This window comes from Leuresthes tenuis, unplaced genomic scaffold (genome assembly GCF_036924035.1).
Source record: "Leuresthes tenuis unplaced genomic scaffold, fLeuTen1.0.hap1 SCAF_5, whole genome shotgun sequence".
In the NCBI taxonomy this organism is placed as follows: domain Eukaryota; kingdom Metazoa; phylum Chordata; class Actinopteri; order Atheriniformes; family Atherinopsidae; genus Leuresthes; species Leuresthes tenuis.
Window position 1 is genome coordinate 34833128 of NW_027325359.1, and position 22406 is coordinate 34855533.

The 22406-nt window shown below is 44.9% G+C and overlaps 1 protein-coding gene across 1 annotated transcript in view; it reads left to right on the top strand.

Moving 5' to 3' along the window:
• Window positions 1–6665: 6665 nt before the first annotated feature.
• The window catches only part of tango6 (transport and golgi organization 6 homolog (Drosophila)), a 29497-nt gene continuing 13756 nt past the window's right edge, over window positions 6666–22406 (top strand). The window contains exons 1-13 of the mRNA XM_072386733.1: window positions 6666–6832; window positions 7306–7937; window positions 8327–8443; window positions 9596–9755; window positions 10643–10749; window positions 11246–11408; window positions 13608–13675; window positions 14004–14116; window positions 15921–16097; window positions 16180–16306; window positions 16798–17001; window positions 20184–20327; window positions 21381–21803. Coding sequence (XP_072242834.1) covers window positions 6781–6832; window positions 7306–7937; window positions 8327–8443; window positions 9596–9755; window positions 10643–10749; window positions 11246–11408; window positions 13608–13675; window positions 14004–14116; window positions 15921–16097; window positions 16180–16306; window positions 16798–17001; window positions 20184–20327; window positions 21381–21803 — 2487 coding nt within the window. The 5' untranslated portion in view covers window positions 6666–6780. The remainder of the gene's footprint in view (window positions 6833–7305; window positions 7938–8326; window positions 8444–9595; window positions 9756–10642; window positions 10750–11245; window positions 11409–13607; window positions 13676–14003; window positions 14117–15920; window positions 16098–16179; window positions 16307–16797; window positions 17002–20183; window positions 20328–21380; window positions 21804–22406) is intronic.

Below are 22406 nucleotides of genomic sequence, written 5' to 3' on the forward strand. Positions count from 1 at the left end.
GGTGAAGAAAAATCTGACCTTAGTAAACAGGATTACTCTGAAGATCACAAGTATTAGTTACTCTACACTGCTAGAACTTTTTAAACAAAGCCATCAATGGAAACCCTACGTACAAACCTTAAATAGTGACACAGACAAGGCACTTTAACTTTTAAAAAGCCATTTATTGCACCACATGCAGCAGCAGCTACACCTCTGGAGGATGAAGGCCTGCAGGACAAAGACAGGATCAGTCAGCTGCTGCTGCAGCAGCCACACATGCAGAGTACAGGGAGCCTCACCAGAAACAGCCTCAGAAGCCGGTGGGAACGTGAAGCTTGTGCCGAGAGGCTTTGCCGTGGTGTGGGTCGTGTTCTGCTGGGGTGTAGTGGAACTGGGTGAACAGCACGCGCTTATTGTTGTGGCGCGACCGAGACTTGAAAGCGTAGACTCGATCCTGGTCAGTCACGGGAGTGAAGACGAGCTCGTCCTCGCCGCTGGGGTCAGAGGAAAAGCTCCAGCTCCCATCTTCAATCTGGTAGGTTCCACCTGGAGCTCCAGACTGACCTCCCCAAGCACCTTGCTGCTGTGCTGCAGAACCACTGGACTGTCCAATAAGCTCCTGATATGTTGGCTCATATGGATCCTGTCCATAAGCAGAGTACCACATGGCTGAGGAACCTGGAAATCAAGTGAAGCACAAAGTCAGCCTTCCAGTTACACCCCGAGTCAGTTCCAGCTGCTGGGATTTGAGGAGCAGCATCTTAGCACCTGGTGGAGGAACGCAGGCGATGCTTCCAATCAGCACACAGGAAATCCACAAAACCCTGCAAACACAGAGACATCTCATCAAGTTTTAGTATATTTAGAGAGCAGCGGGGTCCTGAACAGGCACCATCCTGTGGAGCTTCACTGCATTTCATAGGAATGCTGAGACCAAATGAGGCGGCCAAGGTTCAGTTCCACCACTTAGAAGCACTGGGGCAGACCAGAAGTTACTCACCTCATTCTGGTGCCGCTAACAGGGTCAAATTACAGCTTAACTGGGACCTGCTTCTGCCAACCTGCACCAACACAAAGCTCAAAGCCCTCTGACACTCAGTGGAGCTGCAGGAGCTGCTTTCATATGACCCTCAGTGCAGAGTTTACTGATTGCTCAGTGGTAACAGCTGCTGCTGAAAGCTGCCAGGCTGCAGCTAACTGGGAGCAATGGCTGACAGCAACATGATAAACCTGTCATATGTGTGCAGGAGTCTTTTTTCATCTATAGATATGTAGCAATTAGAAAGGATAGAACTGGAGGTGCAGAAGGAGAATACGTTGCTTTCATAAGGGGTCGAGTTCCATCATTTTTGGGGTGCAGGAAGGGAACAAGAATATTTAATCGTTGAGACTTAGTTCAATGAATCATTTGTCATTGTGAAGCGTTATTACGCTTGTAAAAGATTGGAGCAAACAGACTAAATATAGTGTGGGGAAGTGAAAGATCAGATTATCATGGTTTGGTGCTGCAGGAGATGTTATTAGATAAATAACTCTTGTGTCTAAATGATGGTGGTAATACAAAGCTTGATATGACCCGACTTTTGTGTCCATTAGTATGGCAACAACATGAAATTTATCATGAAGGAACCATTGGTAGTGACCATTAGTCATGTAAAATTAACATAAGATCAGTGAATTTATATTTGAAAAAGCTGACTGAGAGTGATAAACATTTACCAATAGCTGCTGAGATCAATGAAATCAAGAGTCTGGAAAATGGGATCAGTTTGGGTGTAAAAACAGCTGTGGAACGAGCAGTCCCTAAAGTCAGAAAAGGAGGAAAAAGAAGGTTATGCCAGTGAATATAACAGCAGGACTGATCGCTTCTATTGCAAATACATCCAGGTATTTATCCACGGGTCGAAAGCCCCAGGATGTGTAATAGAGATGGTTAAAAATACGTAAAACCATCAAAGTGTGCATATTACAGAGATGCATGCCTTAATTATGACCCTATAGTGAATTCAAAGCAGTTCCACACGTGTAGTGACTCTATGGCTGCTTTTTCTACTATAGAATTAGATGGAAACAGCTGCAGAATAAACATATTGTTTCAGCTGCCAAGTCACGTCAGACAAAGCAAACAAGCTAAAGCTTCTGCGGCTTCCTTCTCATGTCGGTAAATGAGAGAGTGGACAGATTATCTAAAAAGGCATGATGAAATTTCGGTTAAAAGAATGTTTTTTCAGGAATTGAACTTGTCAATCGAAGAAAGGATTAGTTGCATTTTGATTTGGGAGTCACAGAAGACGGTAGATCATAGAGTTCCTAAATAAAACGTCTAAAAAAATCATTTTAAAAGAGCAGTAGATTCAGAAGATGGCAGCTGCTGTTAAACACCAAGAGAAGAAGAAAAAGAGGAACTTGGAGATTATCTCATTAATCTTTTCAGAGCTTTAGTTATATTTACAATTATCTCCATAAAAACTGCTTTCATAAGTTTTTAAATGGCTATTCAAATCAATTCAGTTTTATTTATAAAGCGCCAGATTACAACAATTACAGTCATCTCAAGGCACTTAGGTAATATAGTCCAATTCAAGCCAATTGGAATTCAATTCATTGTAATCATAATCCAATGAATTCATATGGAGCCAATTCAAAAATAATATCCGAGCTAAGGAAACCAACAGATTGGACCGAAACTTGTCTTCAGTCCAATCTCCCGTCCTGAGCCTGAGGGACTGTGGAAAGGAACGACTCCCTTTAACAGGAAGAAACCTCTGGCAGAACCAGAACCAGGAAGAAACCTCTGGCAGAACCAGAACCAGGAAGAAACCTCCATCAGAACCAGGAAGAAACCTCTGGCAGAACCAGAACCAGGAAGAAACCTCTGGCAGAACCAGGAAGAAACCTCTGGCAGAACCAGAACCAGGAAGAAACCTCTGGCAGAACCAGAACCAGGAAGAAACCTCTGGCAGAACCAGGAAGAAACCTCTGGCAGAACCAGGAAGAAACCTCTGGCAGAACCAGAACCAGGAAGAAACCTCTGGGTAGAGTAAAAGAGTAGAGTAAAATCTTTAAAAGAGTAAAATCTTTAAAAGAGCAGTAGATTCAGAAGATGGCAGCTGCCATTAAACACCAAGAGAAGAAGAAAAAGAAGAACTTGGAGATGATCTCATTAATCTTTTGTGTCTTATATGTGTTCTTTTCAGAGCTTTAGTTATATTTACAATTATCTCCATAAAACCTGCTTTCAGAAGTATTTAAATGGCCGGTGCCTTTGTTATTTTGGGGGTCCAACAGTGCAGCATTAGAGTCTTATGGTGTGACGACCCTTTGAGCGCCTGATCTTAACTGATGGTGGAAGCTGAGCCCGGTTTGTGCTTCGATGGGGAACCGTTTGGAATACCAAGTGCTGTCAGATTCACCCTGTGATGAACGACTGACCCGTACAGAACCTGACCGGCCCAATGACAGCTAACCTCCCTGTGACCATGAGCTGGATGAAGCAGGTATGAATAATGGATACATGGACGTACATTTGGTATCCTGAACTACACTTTATGTCGCCTCCCGTCTTTTAACCAACACTAACAGACGTATGCACATCACTCCTGTTCTTAACTCCCTTCATTGGCTTCCTGTCCTTCATAGAACTGATTTTTAACTTTTAAAGTTTGTTTTTAAAGCTCTTAACGGCCTCACCCCATCGTATTTATCTGAGCTTTTAACTGTAACCCTGGCAGAGCTCTGAGGTCAACAAATCAACTTTTTCTGGAAGTGTTCAGGTCCAAATACAAGCCCTGGGGTGCCCCCAGGCTCTGGAATAAGCCCCCCCCCCCCGATGCATCTTATTTCTGACCTGAGCCTCTTTAAATCTAAGCTAAAAACCTACTTATTTCAGATGGCTTTTAATACCCAGTAGTATGGTGACACTTTTATCTTATCTTATTAAATTTTGCTATATTTTATTGCTTTTACTGTTATTTTATTGTTTTTTACTTATTCTTTTCTTTATTTATTATCTGCTGTAAACCGAAATGGATTGTTGTAAAGGGCTGTAGAAATAAATCACATTTACAAATAGATTTGTTTGGGCCGATACTGGACAGAAGTATCTGAATGATGGATTTGGGGGGAAAACATCTGGTGTTTTGGTCAGGATATAGTTAAAAAGACCACTGAATACATTTAATTCCAGTTAAACCACTCAACAAACGATTGCTGGTCATTCTTTTCTCTCTTAATCTAGAAATTGACTGAAATAAACCTGTGACAGATCATGGTTGTTCACCAGCCCCTCAGGCCTTTCCCCTCAGAGCAGCTCCTCCCTCGCTGGTAGTCGTCTCCTCTGTCTGGGTCATGCCCTCAGACAGAGACAAGCAGCACTCATTGGGATTAACCACAGTGAGGAGTATGTCGAACCGCTCCAACAGCAGCTGCTACCACTGAGTAATCAGTGGCCTCTGCATCATATGAACACATATGTTGTGAACTGAGTATTTTGCGAGCTTTTGTGCAGTTGAAAGGTATGAACTGTGGTTTTTAAATATAATTGCTGGCGAATGTGTTGACTTGTATTTGTTTAAATGTGCTCTAGGTAGGGGAGGCGTTAAATCTGTGTTTTCCCTGTTTGTTCCAGAATGAAGTAAGTAAACTGCTGCACATTAACTGATAAAATGAATACAGCACTTTAGTAACTGTTTCTCTTCAGGGTGTTGTGGATTTCTTGTCTGCTGGTTGGAACTATCGTCTGCTTCCCTTCACAAGGTGGTAAAGGTGACTTATCAAACCACAATGACCATTTAAAGCTGAGGTGTAAATGAATGCTCATTCCTTCTGAACTCGTCTATCTTCAGGTCCAAGAAACAGATGGACCACAAACCCCATGTGGCCATCCCTCACTTCACCATCATCCTTTCGCTTCAGTCTGCCCAAGCCAAATTATGAGAAACCTCCAGGGCAGTCCAGTGGTTCTGATGCTTTCAACAACCATCCTGCGCTTTACCACAGCATGAATATGGCTGGTGTTGATGGCAAAGATTCTCAGGTCTTGGTGGAGCAGCACAGCCCTGAGGACGGTCCAGGAGCTGGGTCAGTTGGACATGTGTGGAGCCGAGACCCTCACTGGTTGGAAGAGAACTGGAACTCTGCTCCAAGTGACGATGACAACGAGCCCTTCTTCACTGACAGGTCCAATCAGGAGCCAATCTTCACTCTTGATTCCCATTCAGACTACCATCAACACAGGAAAGTGGTAACTCGGGCACGGTTCACCCCAAGACCCCAGTTTTTGAATAGTTTTGGCCACAGTGATCCTGAAGCTCTGACTTTTGAAGATGTTTTCTGGTGAGGCTCGCTGCAAATAATGTATTGATAAAGATAAATAACGTTGTGATTCGATTTCAACTGATAAAATCTGACATTATCAATGGCAGATTGTTGTTTCTACTGGTTTTAAAGCTTCTTACCTCCTTTTTTTGTAACTCAGCCATCAAAAAAGGAAACAAAACACGAAACAAAGTTGAATTACTCTGATAGCAAGGTCACTTACATGAACCCTCATCAGTTTATTTGATCTTTTTACCCCCCATAGATGACTGCCAAGTGCACATGGATCATCTTGAGTCACGATGGTTTTGTAGATGACCTGAAGACTTCAATCTAACCATCAGAAATGTAACATGTGACCAGAGACACCCAGAGTAAATTATCTCGTTTAGCTCACCTTAAACCGCTGCTGCACTGGAATCATTCTGCAGCAGAGATTAATCTGCTGAAGAGGAGCCACACCTGGTGAAAACTGTACAACTGAAGTATGTTGTGAATAAAGTAATGTGCTCAGACTTGTGCATGTTAGACTCTGTTATTAGAGGTCTCTCTCTGTCCAACACTATTCAGGGTCATTGAATATACAATCGAAACAGAGCCTGTTTTACCAACTGGTTCTACTGGTAGTGATTTGTTGCTCTTATTGACTGTGACTCTGCCAAATGATTTCTGTTCTCCACTTTATTCTGAGAAATAAATTATCCAGAGCTTCAAGTTATCCTTTTGGACCTTTAGACTCTGTCGTATTCAATTCACCGCTAATGGTTAACATTCGAGGTATGGCATGCCAGAAAGGTTTGTTTGGTAAAGTCCAGCTTCTAAACATGGATGACAAAGCTGGTAAAAAGACCCATTGCTATGACAAGCTTTGGTGGCAGGAACTTGGCCCTCTCAGTTTATATCAAATCAATCATGCATTGCTTCTGAATTTTATATAGTGACCACGCAAAATCTTAAATCAAGTAAATGCAGAAATTGAGATCCTAACAGATTTCCTGACCATGTCTGACTTAAGGTGCCTTGTTCATAGGATGGGTAACATGCCCTAAAAATAAAACTCGGACGTTTTTGTTGTCACAGGAAACTTTGCAGGGATCAGTCGTCACTGAAATCCACCATCAAACTCATGTGTTAGTGTTTTTTACGCCCACCTCAATCACATAATTGATATACAACACGGTTGTTTGTACCAATGTAATATATATTCCATATTTCTTTTTGTAAGTGTCAACATCTCAGTAGTTCTTATTTCTCTTCAGCCTTCATGATTTTTTTTCTATGAAACTCCATTTTCAGCGGTACATTGAATGCAGCGTAGCGTCAGCCAATCCCGTCATCTCTGGGAGGCTGCGTGCTGACGTAATATGTGAGCGTCAGTTTGAGTTGTTTTTAGCTTTGCGTGAAGCGGTTTAGCTAGCGTTCATAAGAAAAGAAAGGATTTGAATATTTTTCAGGCTGCTAATATGAAGCTAATAGTCTAAGATGACTTCCGCGATCCTTTCGGCGATAAATATCCTCACCAGACCTGTTGGCGGTAAGTGGAAGTGTGACAGACCGAAGATAAGAAGCTAACTGAGTTTTGAAGGGGAATCACATGTGTGCTTGATGAGGCATTTTGCTATAGCTGCCTCTGTATTCCGTTAGAAAACCAAAGTTCCTACATAACCTGTTTTGCAGGAATTATTTAAAAAGAAACCCGCTGAAATCAGTTCTTATTCTGAACTTTATGAACCCAGATTTCACTTTAGTTGATCTTTTTTCTTTAGGTTGTAGACCTGAACTGCAGAAACATTTGCTGTTTATTGACAAATTAAATAACGTTGATGACACATAACATGAAATATATTGACTCCACACTGTCTGCAGTTAAATAAAAGTAAATATTAGATAGTAGCTTGTAATATTTATCCAGCAGAATTCTCCCACTGACTTTGAGACGCTGTATACTCACAGTATAATGTTTGTACACCTCCATCAGTGTGATCTTCTGTGTGTTGCTATCTGCAGAGGCGTCTGCACAGTCCTCACATCAGGAGGCCCTGCAGGCCGCTCTGGGGGCCAACAGGGCGCTTCTCCTGGAGCAGCTTCAGAGCAGTGACGGCTTTGAGTGGGTGAGGAGGCTGAGGGAGGAAGTGAAGGTGGCAGCAGACTGGTTCTGCAGTGAGACAGGAGATGACACGTGGAGCTTTGTTCAGGAGTGTCTCCTGCTGCTGCTCACCCTGAAGCGACACCTGACAGACGAGCTGAAGGGCTTCCATCAGGCCCCGCCTCCCTCTGCAGCGAAACATCGCACCCCTGAGATGGCTCCGTCTTTACCACCTGATGTCCTGAGTGTCTCCCAGCAGAAAGCGCTCGGAGCTGCCCTGCAATTTGTGGTTTCTCTGGGGCTCTGCCCCTACCTGGCCCCAGGAGTGGGTGTGCCGCTGGGCCGAAGGTCTGCGTTTGGCGCTGTGGTGGAAAAAGTCATTTGCAGGGAGGCACTGCCCACAGTGGGCCGCCGCCTTCTTACCACCACCAAAGTGTTGCTGCAGCTGGCAGAGCTGTCAACCCTCGCCACTCTGGTGTTCACACGGCATCTGGGGGACCTGATGGCAGCGCTGTGCCAGCTGGGTTACCAGCCACACAGAGAGGATGACAGGGTGAGTGCAGCTCCATCTCTCATACAAGTCAGGATTCTGATTAAAAACGATAAAAAAAGGTCATAAAATAGTGAAAATCATCTGTTATGTGGTTTTAAAGCCTTGATTTAATCCAATATTTCTTCTTCATGAGAGATTTGAGACGTTTATAGTTTATATCAGACCAATACTTTACCCTACCCCTTCCTTTTGAAGGCATATGGGACCCTTAAACTGGGCCTGTGGACCATTATGAGTCATGACTTCTGCTCCTTGGTGGTGTTTTTTCACCTGTTATAATCAGAGTAATGTTGTAAAAAGGCCAAGCAGCATTTTACACTTTAGATGCATGGATTCAATAGGCCTAAAAGTCACGTGTTCTGATTTTCCTCGTTTCTTATTTGATGAAGCCGCTCAGTGCTGATGAGTGTCGAACGTGTAAAGAGGCCCTCAGGAACCTCCTGAACAAAGTCTACCAGCCGATCGTCGTCAAGGAGCTGCTGATCCTCCAGGGTGGACCCAAACAGGTGCTGCTTTTTGGATTAATATTTAAAGTCCTGTCACTGCTGCTCCTCAGTTTAATGTCCCAGTTAAAAGGTTTATTTCTCCCCAGAGACACCTGCACTGCAGCATTTTATCTTAAAAAGTAGATTTTAGGTTTTAGTTTGAGCTCAATGTCAAAGGGAAACAGAAACATTAAATTCAGGCTGCAGTAACTGATTTTCTCCACGTGGAGGAAGCAGAACGAGCTGTTAACCAGAATTTTTAACTCCTGGTCAGCAGTTGTGCAACAAATACGTTTAAATATCAACACCATGAGATGATATTGAGGAAAATTATGACGATCAAAGCAAAAAAACAACAAAACAAGCTCATAGAAATGTAGAACAAAGTGTTAATCTGTGGATTACCAAAGAAAACAGGTTGGAACAGACTCAGAGCTTTAATAGCTTTCTGCTTTTCATCATCAATGCTTATTATTTAGCTCCTTTTTTCCCTCTTGAGATCTTTGATTTTTACTTTAGCAAATTTACATTTCTGGATGTAAAACTTTTAAAATACTTTTTTGATTTTGCAAAAAACACTTTTTCAGGTCCAACCACCAACCTGAAAATAGATGAACTTCTATTTTCAGACATGTTGCTTTGAGTTTTCTGTCCTGACTCTTTGACCCTTTTACAACCTTCACATTAAATCCGACTTTCTCCGCATTTTAGCCACAGCTAAATAGCATCTTTTTCCACATTCTGAGCTGATTTACCTTCCTGAAAGAGCCTCATAATCCTTTCCATGGTTTCCACTGACAGCTCTCCTGTTGGGGACCTGTTTCCTGTCATTTATTCAGCTGCATCAGCTTGTTGTGCAACTCTCTTTCAGCCACAGACTCATTTACATATTTAAACTTATTTTAAGGTAAGTTTTAAAAGCCAGAATGTTCAGCTGTTATTTTCCATCCATCCTACAGAAGTAGTGAGTCCCTGTTTTTATCAGCTGTTGTAAAAACTCTGGTTTGAGGATAAAACTCGGTGATGAATTCATGAATAAACCCTGAAATTGTATCTTAAATGTACCATCGGATCTCTTTTTCACCTCTTTTCTGCTCTGAACTTTTAAGAAGCTCCATAAATCCTTCAGATATTGATGGTTTTCCCTTTGCTGCGACTGCTGTCCTTCCTCAGTCTGGTTCTGTGGGGACCTCCAGTGGATCCAGCAGCAGGACAGGTCTGGGATCAGCGCCGGCCTGGCTGCGGCGGCTCTGTGGCCAGCTGCTGTCTGAGCGTCTGATGCAGCCTCAGGGCGTGCAGGCGGTGGTCAGAGCCATCCTGGAGGGAGGAACAGGTGAGGAGGACTCAAGTAAAACAAACAGCTGTAGGTTTTTTCTGACAGTTGGAGAAGCGTAGGGTTCTCTCCGGGTTCTCCGGCTTCCTCCCACCGCCCAAAAACATGCTTTTAGGTTAACTGGTGACTCTAAAATGTCCTTTTTTTGCCCAAAAACATGCTTTTAGGTTAACTGGTGACTGTAAAATGTCCTTTTTTTGCCCAAAAACATGCTTTTAGGTTAACTGGTGACTGTAAAATGTCCTTTTTTTGCCCAAAAACATGCTTTTAGGTTAACTGGTGACTGTAAAATGTCCTTTTTTTGCCCAAAAACATGCTTTTAGGTTAACTGGTGACTCTAAAATGTCCTTTTTTTGCCCAAAAACATGCTTTTAGGTTAACTGGTGACTGTAAAATGTCCCTTTTTTGCCCAAAAACATGCATGTTGCAACCTGACAGTTGGATTAAGCGGGTATAAAAGATGGATGGACGGATTCGGAGAAGCAAACACATCCGAAAATGATGCATCATAGTTTTTTTTTATAATTTCATCTTCTTTTTCTGGTGTTTTCTGCTTTTAAAGTGTCATCTTACCAAGATCTAAACAGCTGTCTGGTTTTACAAATAGATAATTCCACAAAATATAGTGGTCCCAGAATCTGCAGCTGCTGGTCTCAAAGTGCTGCTTCTACAGCCAGAAAGAGGTGAGATACATGAGCCTCATGTGGGAGTCCTGTCAGGAAAAAAGCCTTTGCTGAACCAAAAGAACACAAACTGAAGGTCTTATCAGTGAAGTTTGAATCAAAGAGTTGTTTAGATCGGTAACAGCTGACATGTTCAACGAAGAAGAAGCTCATAAAAAGACTGTGATCCGTTCTTCAGACTGAAGCTTGGTTTGCTTCCTGCAGGAGGCGTGTCAGACTGGAGAAAATGCGACGCTGTGGCCAGGATCCTGGTGGCCTGCCCCCAGCAACATGCATCGGCGGACGGCTACTTCAGACTCGTCTGCCCTCAGGTCAGCTTCCCACATTCTTTTGTTTCATGCAAATATCTATAACCTGACCCTGGATTCCTCCAGCAGCCATTTTTTATGAGCCTTGTGTTGAATACAGCAGCTAATCCTCCAGAACATTAGTCTTCTGCTGAGTATGACATCACTGGATGTTTTAGGGCAGTTTCACTGGAAAGGGAAGGGGTTAAACAAAGCTAAAATGAACTAAACTTAGTCTAACATAAAGGTTTATGTACATTTTTTGTTCCTAAAAGTCATGAATCCAAAAGGTTTAAACAGAAGTATGAACCCACAGTGTGAATTATACAAAGTTATACTGACACAGGACCAACTCAGTTCCAACCTGAAGCTCTGGGGTGAAATTCAGAACCCAAAACAACTCTATTGTAATAAAATTTAAACCGACAACACGATCAATAACATTGTTGCATGAAAAGTGAAAAATAATAATCTGAAACATTTATTATATTCAAACTTTGGTGCTTTTTTTGTTCTTTAGATCCTCGACCTGCTGCACTTCAAAGACAAGATGACAGCCCTGCAGTTCCAGCGTGTGGCCACCAGGGCGGTGCTCTCTATGGTTCAAGAGAGGCCCAGCTTCGCTCAGCAGTACCTGCTCAGCCCACTGCTGGCGCCGCTGCACCGTTGCACCACCGCCGCCGGTCAGTAACTGCATCATCTCCTCATGTTACATGTTGAACTCGGAGAGTAGCTGCTGTTTATCTGTCTGCCATCAGCATTCATTCCAAATTAGTCCAATTCATACAGAAACAATCAAAAAAACTGTTTAAAAAACAAGGAAACCAACAGATTGCATCGACTGTGGAGGGAAAAAACTCCCTTTTAACAGGAAGAAACCTCCATCAGAACCAGAACCAGGAAGAAACCTCTGGCAGAACCAGGAAGAAACCTCCATCAGAACCAGAACCAGGAAGGGTCCATCTGCCTGGACCAGCTGGGGCTGAGAGGACAGGAAAGAGGGGACAACAAGCAGCGTAACACAAGGCCAGAGACACCTGCTGAGAGAGAGAAACACAAGTTAATGACAGCAATGATGTCAGAGGGAGGAGAGGTGCATCATGGGAGCTCCCCCAGCAGGCTGGGCCTATAGCAGCAGAACTATGGGATGTTTCAGGCTCACCTGAGCCATCCCTAACTATAAGCTTTATCAGAAAGGAAAGTTTCAGCCTGATCTTAAAGGTAGAGAGGGTGTCTGCTTCCTGAAGCCAAACTGGCAGCTGGTTCCACAGAGATGGGCCTGATAACTGAAGGCTCTGCCTCCCATTCTGCTTTTAGGGGCCTGATAACTGAAGGCTCTGCCTCCCATTCTGCTTTTAGGGGCCTGATAACTGAAGGCTCTGCCTCCCATTCTGCTTTTAGGGGCCTGATAACTGAAGGCTCTGCCTCCCATTCTGCTTTTAGGGGCCTGATAACTGAAGGCTCTGCCTCCCATTCTGCTTTTAGGGGCCTGATAACTGAAGGCTCTGCCTCCCATTCTGCTTTTAGGGGCCTGATAACTGAAGGCTCTGCCTCCCATTCTGCTTTTAGGGGCCTGATAACTGAAGGCTCTGCCTCCCATTCTGCTTTTAGGGGCCTGATAACTGAAGGCTCTGCCTCCCATTCTGCTTTTAGGGGCCTGATAACTGAAGGCTCTGCCTCCCATTCTGCTTTTAGGGGCCTGATAACTGAAGGCTCTGCCTCCCATTCTGCTTTTAGGGGCCTGATAATTGAAGGCTCTGCCTCCCATTCTGCTTTTAGGGGCCTGATAACTGAAGGCTCTGCCTCCCATTCTGCTTTTAGGGGCCTGATAACTGAAGGCTCTGCCTCCCATTCTGCTTTTAGGGGCCTGATAACTGAAGGCTCTGCCTCCCATTCTGCTTTTAGGGGCCTGATAACTGAAGGCTCTGCCTCCCATTCTGCTTTTAGGGGCCTGATAACTGAAGGCTCTGCCTCCCATTCTGCTTTTAGGGGCCTGATAACTGAAGGCTCTGCCTCCCATTCTGCTTTTAGGGGCCTGATAACTGAAGGCTCTGCCTCCCATTCTGCTTTTAGGGGCCTGATAACTGAAGGCTCTGCCTCCCATTCTGCTTTTAGGGGCCTGATAACTGAAGGCTCTGCCTCCCATTCTGCTTTTAGGGGCCTGATAACTGAAGGCTCTGCCTCCCATTCTGCTTTTAGGGGCCTGATAACTGAAGGCTCTGCCTCTCATTCTGCTTTTAGGGGCCTGATAACTGAAGGCTCTGCCTCCCATTCTGCTTTTAGGGGCCTGATAACTGAAGGCTCTGCCTCCCATTCTGCTTTTAGGGGCCTGATAACTGAAGGCTCTGCCTCCCATTCTGCTTTTAGAAACTCTGGGAACCACAAGGAAACCTGCAGCCTGAGAGCAAAGTGCTCTGTTGGGGAAATATCCAACTGTGAGATCTTTAAGATGTGATGGAGCTCGGTCATTAAGAGCTTTATATGTGAGGAGAAGAATCTTAAATTCTATTCTGAATCTAACAGGGAGCCAATGAAGAGAAGCTAAAACTGGAGAAACATGATCTCTGCTGTTAGATCTCATCAGAACTCTGGCTGCAGGGTTTTGGATCAGCTGGAGGCTTTTCAGAGAATCTGTGGGACAGAACAATAATAAGGAATTACAGTAGTTCAGGCCTGAAGGAGCAGATGCATGGAGCAGTTTTATGAAGGTGAAGGAAGGCAGAAACCTGCTTTATATGTGCGTCAAATACATTTAATAATCTGTAGAAATAGAGAGTTAGTCCATGCAGAGTATGGAGGAAACAAAAGGAGGTTAGTTTCCACTGGAAAGGATGCGCTCACTCAGGCTCGATGATAATTGGGCTCCTGTGTTTGTTCTTCAGGAGACGGTGATTCTCCGGTCGCAGTTGAGGAGTCGGAGCTGACATGTTGTGTGGAGGATGTTTACAAGGTGAGCCTGCAGAAGTTTAAAGGTTTCCCCGGGTAACGAGATGAAGCCGATGCAGGAAGTGACGGTACAAGCTGTCACAGATGTTCACCATGACTCTGATCTGGTGTGGGCAAGAGAGCGGTTCCAGGTCAACTGTGAGACTGGACTCTCATCCGAGAGGTTGATTAGCTCAGCTAAGGACCGGGAACAAGTCCAGTTTCCTTCACTCAGTCACCCAGAATCTCCAGACTCCTTCTTTGTGGCCTTCAAGCCGATCTGAGGCAAACAAAGTGTTGAAGGGCAGAGATTTGCAGGGTGATGCTGGCTTTTTGTTGTGTGTCCTGTTCAGATCTGGGTGGTTGGAAACAGTCCGTCAGAGACGCTCCTCACGGCGCTGGAAGGAGTTCTTCGGGTCATCTTCACACTCTTCTGTTTCACCAAACAGAACGTCTCCCACCTTCGGTTTGTGTCTTCTTCTTCACCATCTCTGGTTCTCGTTTAAGAGGAAGTAAAACTGCTGTGTGTCATTAACTCCTCAGACTGAAATGAATTAAGGTTTCAGAACCATAAGAGAAAAACTCCGGGAACAAATAACAAAGCTCTTCAGAATGAGAACAATTTTAAGGTTCACTAACTTCTTCAGTGTCACTTTAACCACTCGAGTGTTGCTTTAGGAGAATGGCTCCTCATCAGGCCACTGCAGAGCTTGGTGACGAGCTGATCATTTGAATCAGGTGTGGTGGAGGAGGGAAACATCTAAAACATGCAGGGCAGTGGGTCATGAGGACTGGAATTGAGAAATACTGCTTTAGCAGAACTCTTTCCCTGAACCTGCTGGTTAAAAACATTCCCACAACACATTCCCAGCTCCCTGATGCTGTTACCGACCTCAGAAAACCTCCCAGGTTTCGTATTCGCACCAGCAACCTTTCTGCTGTAGCGCAGTCAGTCCCTCCACAGTTGATTTTAGTGCTGGGATACCTCTGATAAGGACCAGAAATGCACAGTTTTGTCTAATCGGACTCACATTTAGCTGCTGAAACTGACTTTATCATCATCATAGCAGGTAAATGGCGTTTTAAACGTCTCTGACTTGTTACCTACACACTGAAAAGGTGTATTTTTGTTGATTTGAGGTCAAAATGATGACCCAAAAATGTTTTTGTGCAGTTCTGTCTGTAAGAGAGAAACTGCAGCCACAGACAAAATGAAACTGTTCTGCATATGTGACGCTCCCAGCTTAACAAACTGAACCCAAACCGAACATAAAGCCTTAAATCGTCCCCCCTCTGGTTCTCTTTTGGTTCCTGAACATTATTCAGGGGTTAGAGCAGGGGGGTCAAACTCAAATACACAGGGGGCCGAGGTTGAACAAATTAACCTTTTAATATGGAACCCAACAAGTTTTGATTTAACAACGAATACTGAACAAGCAAGGCTTATATAACTTTAAAGTCCAGGGGTGCGAAATTGAGTTGCTAATAATAATAATAATAAAACATATCAATGGCATATTAAATTAAATTTAAATGAAAATTTATTGCCTAAGGCTAATAAATGTGAAAATAAAATAACATAAACCTCTTTTCATCTCCTTTACTTTCTGGCTCCTTTGAGCTGTGTCCAGGTCCTTATATTTGTCCTGGTGTTTCGTTTCATAGTGTCGTCTAATATTGTTCCTTAGTTACTCCTTAGTTACTCCTTAGTTACTCCTTAGTTACTCCTTAGTTACTGACACGTTGGCTCCACAAACAAGACAAACAGGTCTGTCTTTTACATAAACAGATATTCTGTCTCCCACCTGTCCAGAAAAGTTCTATTTTCTGCCTTTCTTTTGGACATTTTTTGGTAGGTAACAGTGACAGCTGTGGTTTGAGGTCTGGGGGAGAGGCGGGGGGCACAAAAAGACCGCTAGCATAGATGCTACTGACACAGAGGAGGGGGCGTGTCTGCCTCTGTTCTAATTGACGCGCCAAAACAACCGCAAAGCATTATGGGATTTGTAGTATAAGCGGTGAATGCGGGGTTACAGCGCTGCCGCCGTATAATACTGGCGGGCCAGCTCTAATATTAATTTGAAAATGCCTCGCGGGCCAAATATAATTACACTGCGGGCCAAATTTGGCAAATACAAGAAGTAGTTGTTTGCATTGATGCACTTTGCTTAATGGTGCTGCAGACTCTCTCACAGCGTCTTCATCATGGCTTGAAAACAAAGTTAAGTAACTGCAGCTCTGTATCCTCGTGTTGTTGGTGTTCTCCACAGCGCCCCCTGTCAGGAGGTGTTGCTGTGGTACCTGAGCCACGCTGAGGCGCCTGCAGCTCTATCTGCACTGAGGCAGCTTTCAGGCCTGCAGGGACAGAGGAAGGACGTGGCGGCAGGCTTCTGCTTCACTGCAGGCAGTGATGGAGGCGCCGCGCTCCGCTGCAGGGGGATCGGCAGGTGATGGCGCTCAAGGCCGACACGTCCTCTGAGAAGTCCTTTGAGCATCAGTTTCACTGACCTCTCTGCGCTTCTCTCCCAGTGACGAGGACGATGAGATGTACGAAAAGCTGTCAGGGGAGCAGTGGAGGCTGGAGTGTCTGATGCAGCTGCTGGCTGAGCTCGGGGACTCTGACCTGCCCGGCGACTTCTTCCTGGAGCTGCTGCAGGTAAAGACGGGGGCTCACTGAACAGATCCGACCAAGCTGACGTGGAAATGAGCGTATTTTTAAAGCCGTCTGCCACCACAACCTCCAGTCTGAGCTTATACGAGCCAAACCCCTGCAGAAAGATAGAAAACTACAGCTGAGAGTCACACAAAGAGAGCGGTGCATCATGGGAGCAGCATGAATAGATATGACTCAGGGTCAGGTGAGTCAGCTTCATCAGAAGAAAAAGTGTCATTTCTGGTCCTTAGAAACCAAACGTAAGACCTGAAAGGTTAATTTTATCCCAATAACATGTTGAAGCCTTTGTGATTGGATCTTTAATGTGTTCCAACAGGACAAGTCGAGCTTTGTCCTCTAAGTCTTTACTCACATCATGCAGGTGCCTGAACATGAATAGAAAACGCACTAATCAGAACTCTGCTGAGTTGGTGCATTCATTCCAGCTTTGCTGGACCTTTTAGTGTGTTATACTCTGTTTGCTCCCCTTGCAGGAACTGACCAACTGGGCAGCTGCAGCTGATGGAGAGACACAGGACGAGGAGGAGGTGGACGTGTCGGCCATGACGCTGCTGGAGGTGGAGCAGCGGCTGCTGGGTGGAGCTGAGCGGCGAGCTCAGAGGCTGGCCTTGCTTCAGGTGCTGGCTGCGATGGTGGAGTGTCTGCAGCACACTCAGCTGCTGAGGAAGACCTCACAGGTGGGTAACCGGGGGCTCACACCAAAGCGTTGTGAGCGACCACAGCCGCCGCTTCTACTTCTTCTGCCGCCGGAAGCAGCCAAAGGGGCGGGGCTTGTATGTATAGCAACTAGCATATATATAATAATCCATCCATACATCGGTTCCCTCTTTCACCATGGATCGTACTCTGGGCCTTCTTTGTGTTTCTTTGTGTTTGAGCTCTGCTGTTTTCCGCCTTTTTTCCACCTTTTTTCCACCTTTTTTCCGCCTTCGGAATCCAGATCGGCCCTAATTGGCTGTCGTCGCGTCGCATCACTGCTCATTTGCATAAAGTTGAGCCTTTCTCAACTCTTGAAGCTCATGAAGCTCACAACCCGCCGCTTGTACTTCTTCTGCCGCTGGAAGCGGCCAAAGGGGCGGGGCTTATATGTATAGCAACTAGCAGATATATAATAATCCATCCATACATCGGTTCCCTCTTTCACCATGGATCGTACTCTTGGCAGCCTTCTTTGTGTTTTTTTTTCGCCTTTTTTCCGCCTTTTTTCCACCTTTTTTCCGCCTTCGGAATCCAGATCGGCCCTAATTGGCTGTCGTTGCGTCGTGTCACAGCTCATTTGCATAAAGTTGAGCCTTTCTCAACTCTCGAAGCTCATGAAGCTCACAACCCGCCGCTTGTACTTCTTCTGCCGCCGGAAGCGGCCAAAGGGGCGGGGCTTATATGTATAGCAACTAGTATATATATATAATAATCCATCCATACATCGATTCCCTCTTTCACCGTGGATCCTACTCTTGGCAGCCTTCTTTGTGTTTTTTTTCGCCTTTTTTCCACCTTTTTTCCGCCTTCGGAATCCAGATCGGCCCTAATTGGCTGTCGTCGCGTCGCGTCACTGCTCATTTGCATAAAGTTGAGCCTTTCTCAACTCTTGAAGCTCATGAAGCTCATCGACGCCAGCTTACATTGAAAATGAACGACAGCTGGCCGCTCACGATGCTTTTGGTGTGAGCCCCGGTTAAGCTGCACAGCCAAGTTCCAACACCGATTTAACCGTTTCATTCCTTACGTTACAGAACAGAAACATGAAAAAGGCCTCGCTGACCCTCACTACGTAACGGAAAGAAAGTTTGTTTCTACGCTCAGCTGAGAGCTTCCTGTCGTCAGAAGGAAAGCTGCTGGATTAGTTGAATGATGCTGTCGGGTGTGTTTATGTTCATTTGGCAGACGCTTTTATCTAAATCAGGGATGTCAAACTCCGGTCCTGGAGGGCCGCTGTCCTGCAGGTTTTAGATGTTTCACTGCTTCAACGCACCTGATTCAGATCAATGCCTCATTAGCAGACTGCTGCAGAACTTAACAATCTTTCATAGAGATCCATTTAATCTGAATCAGGTGTGTGGAAGCAGGGAAACATCTAAAACCTGCAGGGAAACGTCTAAAACCTGCAGGACAGCAGCCCTCGAGGACCGGAGTTTGACATATGTGATCTAAAGGGACTTACATTGGTGGGCGGGTAGTGTGGGGGGGGGTCTTACCCCGACTGGAGGTAGTACCTTTAATGCAGGGATGTACCAACACAGCACTGAAAGCACAGACAGTTACAGAGACTCACAGAGACACAAAAGACGAACAAAGTGGCATCAAATGAACTACAGGGAGATGCAAAAAGATGAGAAATGAGCTGAAGTTATCTAAGAAGAGATCCGCTGCACCACAGAGAGACACGACCTAACCAAAAACCTCCCCCAGTGAGTTTTGACGAGGCTCGTCCGTTAACTGGTGACGGATCCAGTTAACATGCAGCTGGCTGACATTCTGACAGTAGTCTGCAGAAGCAGTTTGTAGAAGAACTGAACTGTGGATCAGTTTGGTTAATAGGATTTTCCCATGTCTGACCTGCTGGTAAAAAACACTTTGTCCTAGATTTGCTGCATGCTTCATCAATGAGACGGCGGCCCGGCCTCCCGCCGCCACATCTCTCCTGGTACAACATGTTTCTAGATCAGCCGGCGGTCCACTGGGAGTTCTGATAATGGAAGCAGGCTGCATTGAGTCATGAAGCCACACCAGAAATAGCATCTGTGCTTCGTCTCTGTTCTTTTAAAGTCTGATAACTAGGCCTTACTTCACTGGATCGTGTCTTATCTTCAGTCTGTGTGGTCACTAAATGTTTATATGAACTAGTTTTAAGAGGGACGATTATGGGAAAAATAAAGTACACATCTCTTCCAGTTCTAAAGTTTTACATGTTAAAAATTACTGAATCCAACCTCAGATCAACACATCACACTGTGTCCTTATTTATAGAACAAAAACAGAAGCAGTGAGTTAAAAACTAAGTGAACCCTCACTGCTTCCACAGGAACTAAGAGGGTAAGAAGCAGCCAGGAGCTGCTGATCAATGCTCTGATTATTGATCCTCAGTCAGTGTGAGCAGCTCTATAAAAGCAGAAGTTCTGTCAGTTTAACACGATGCCAAGGAGGAAAGACACCAGCAATGATCTCAGAGAAGCAGCTGCTGCTGCCCATCAGTCTGGGAAGGGTTATAAGGCCATTTCCAGACTATCTGGAGTCCATCGTTCTACAGAGAGAAAGATTATTCACAAGTGGAAAACATTCAGGACAGCTGTCAATCTTCCCAGGAGTGGACGTCCCAGCAAGTTCACCCCAAGGTGAAGAAGCCCAGAGCTACATCTCAGACTCTACAGGCCTCAGTTAGCATGCTAAAGGTTAAAGGTCACCCCAAGGTGAAGAAGCCCAGAGCTACATCTCAGACTCTACAGGCCTCAGTTAGCATGTTAAAGGTTAAAGGTCATGAAAAAGCCTGAACAAGGATGGCTTGTTTGGAAGGGCTGCAGGAGAAAGCCTCTTCTCTCTAAAAAGAACATGGCAGCACAGCTTGGGTTTGCAAAGCTGCATCTGAACAAAGCTCAAGACTTCTGGAACAATGTCCTTTGGACAGACCAGAGCAAAGTGGAGATGTTTGGTCCTAATGCACAGCAGCACGTTTGGAGGAAACCAAACACAGCATATCAGCACAAACACCTCATACCAGCTGTCAAGCACGGTGGTGGAGGGCTGATGATCTGGGCTGGTTCTGCAGCCACAGGACCTGGGCACCTTGCAGTCATTGAGTCCACCATGAACTCCTCTGGATTCCAGCATTTCCTCTCTGATGTTTAACTTTTAACTCTTACAGGTGGTGGACTTCATGGTGTCCCTGCTCCAGAGGGCCTGTGTGGGCCTGGATCAGGCCTCCGGGCCAAATGTTGGGAACCCAATAGAGAGCCAGACTCTCAGCATGGGGATGGGCCTGGTGGCCACAATGCTGTCTGCTCCTCAGGTACCTACGACTGGAAACTGCACACATCCACCACTCAGACTTAATAAATCTGCCCCACATGTGCTGGAATTGCATGATAACAGAGGCTTTGGATATTTATTTTAGTTTCTTCAAGAAAAAGCCTTAAAACTGTTTTTTTCCCACATCTTTCTGACCTCGAATGGTCACCTGGAGACTGGATTAAATTCCCCATGAAAAATGATGCATTTCCTGACATAGAACACCAGGGGGCGTAGTTTGTATGTGACAGACAGCACGAAAAGCTTTAAAATCACTCTGAAGAAGAGAAATATGCAGATATATTCATCTAGCAGGATAAGAGGAGTGTTTTTCTGCTGATGTTGCTTTGACTTCGCCTTAAAACTGACCACATTTATAATAAATATAAGCTTATAATTAAGCTTGTTGGGCTCAGAAAAGAAATAAGTTAGTTGGGTTTGAGCTGAAAAGTCTTTGAGTTGGTTTAAAAGGCTAAAAAGTCTTTGGAAACATTTATTTTTCCCCACAAATGAATGAATATATGTGATTAAATACTTTTATTAAAGCATATTTCCTTGTTTTCTTGGTATTAAAGTGAAAATAAATGACAAAACAATCATTATCAGCTGTAGATCTCCGTAAAGTGATCATGTTTCACATTATTATTCCTCAATCTGTGCATCCCAACAGAAACAGCGCATGTATGTGTCATATTTATATTCAGTGCCAGTTTACTAGTATCACTGTGTCCTCATTAATAGTTTAATTTAGGCTAATCTTATCACATAATGTAGAAGGCAAGAAGCCACCTGCTTTAAAAGCTTATTTAGCTCAAATATTCTTCTTCTGCTGCTTGTCTTAGACACTGAGCTCCCAGCAGCCTTTGCCTTTTTATTTTAAACACTGATAGAGTTGACCTGCTTCGGCGGTTCCCCTTATAGGATGTTTGCATGTGTGGATCTGTTTGTGGGGATGTGCAGCTGATCTGATGTCAGTTTGCTGTTGAAGGTAGCTTTAAAAACGAGGCGTTCACATGAGAATAAGAAGATAAAAACGTCTCCTGTTCTTTCCCAGCTCAGAGCGGAGGATTATTCGTCGATGGCGAGGCTGCTTCCACCTCTGGAGACTCTGTCTCAGCAGCACCGTGATGTGCTCATTCAGGAGCTGGCGTCCAACCTCAGGGCCGTCATTGCCACTCGTGGCGCCTTCATGCCTGAAAACCTCTCTGCGGCGGCGGCGGCTCGGCCCTCCAGGACCCCTGAAACGACATCAGAGAAGCAGAGTGGAGCGAAGGGGGAGGCAGGCAACTCGCAGGCATCTGTCAGCAGACTGGAAGCATCCTCTGACCCTGACAAACCCAAGAAGCCCTTCTCTGATTGGCTGCTGGAGGCCTGTGACCCGGACGTGCCAACCAGAGCGTTCGCCCTCAGGATTTTGACCCAGAAGGTGCAGCACAAAGATCCAGAGGCCGTTCAGGCCCAAGAGAAAGTCCTCCCGGTATGTGGCTTTGTTACATTTCTTTTGTCTCATCCATGGCCACAGTAGGCTGGAGAGAGGTGGGATGTATTCAGCTCACTGCTCATTTAGCTGCTTAGCAACAACATCTAATGTTCCTCAACACAAATGACTGAAATTACACAAGAATTAGAGATAAAACTTTCCTTTATGGATCTGGATTTCCATCATTTAACTTAAAAGCCAGGAACAAACCCCAGAGTGGGCATTAAAGGGTGATGTTAGGCAGAGAGCTCTCAGTTTGGAGGAGGAGAAAGTTTCCTGATTGGTCAGTTAAAAGTAGAATTTTTCAGCATTTATAACAACTCAAACCTAAAAGAATTGGCAGCAGTTTGAGACAGTGATTAGGACAGAATCTGAGTAGAACCGGTCCAGAAGAACACAGCCGGTGTGTGTCGGGAGAGGAGATGTCTTCAGTGCATCTGACAGCATCTGGTAGCTGCTTCCACCATCATGGAACCACCGGTGAGAACAGGCTGGACTCGGGCTGCAGAACCAGGCGAGGTTCCTGAGAGGAACTCAGAGGTCCAGAAGGACTGAGTTTAAACAGCTGCTGCAGAACCAGGCGAGGTTCCTGAGAGGAAC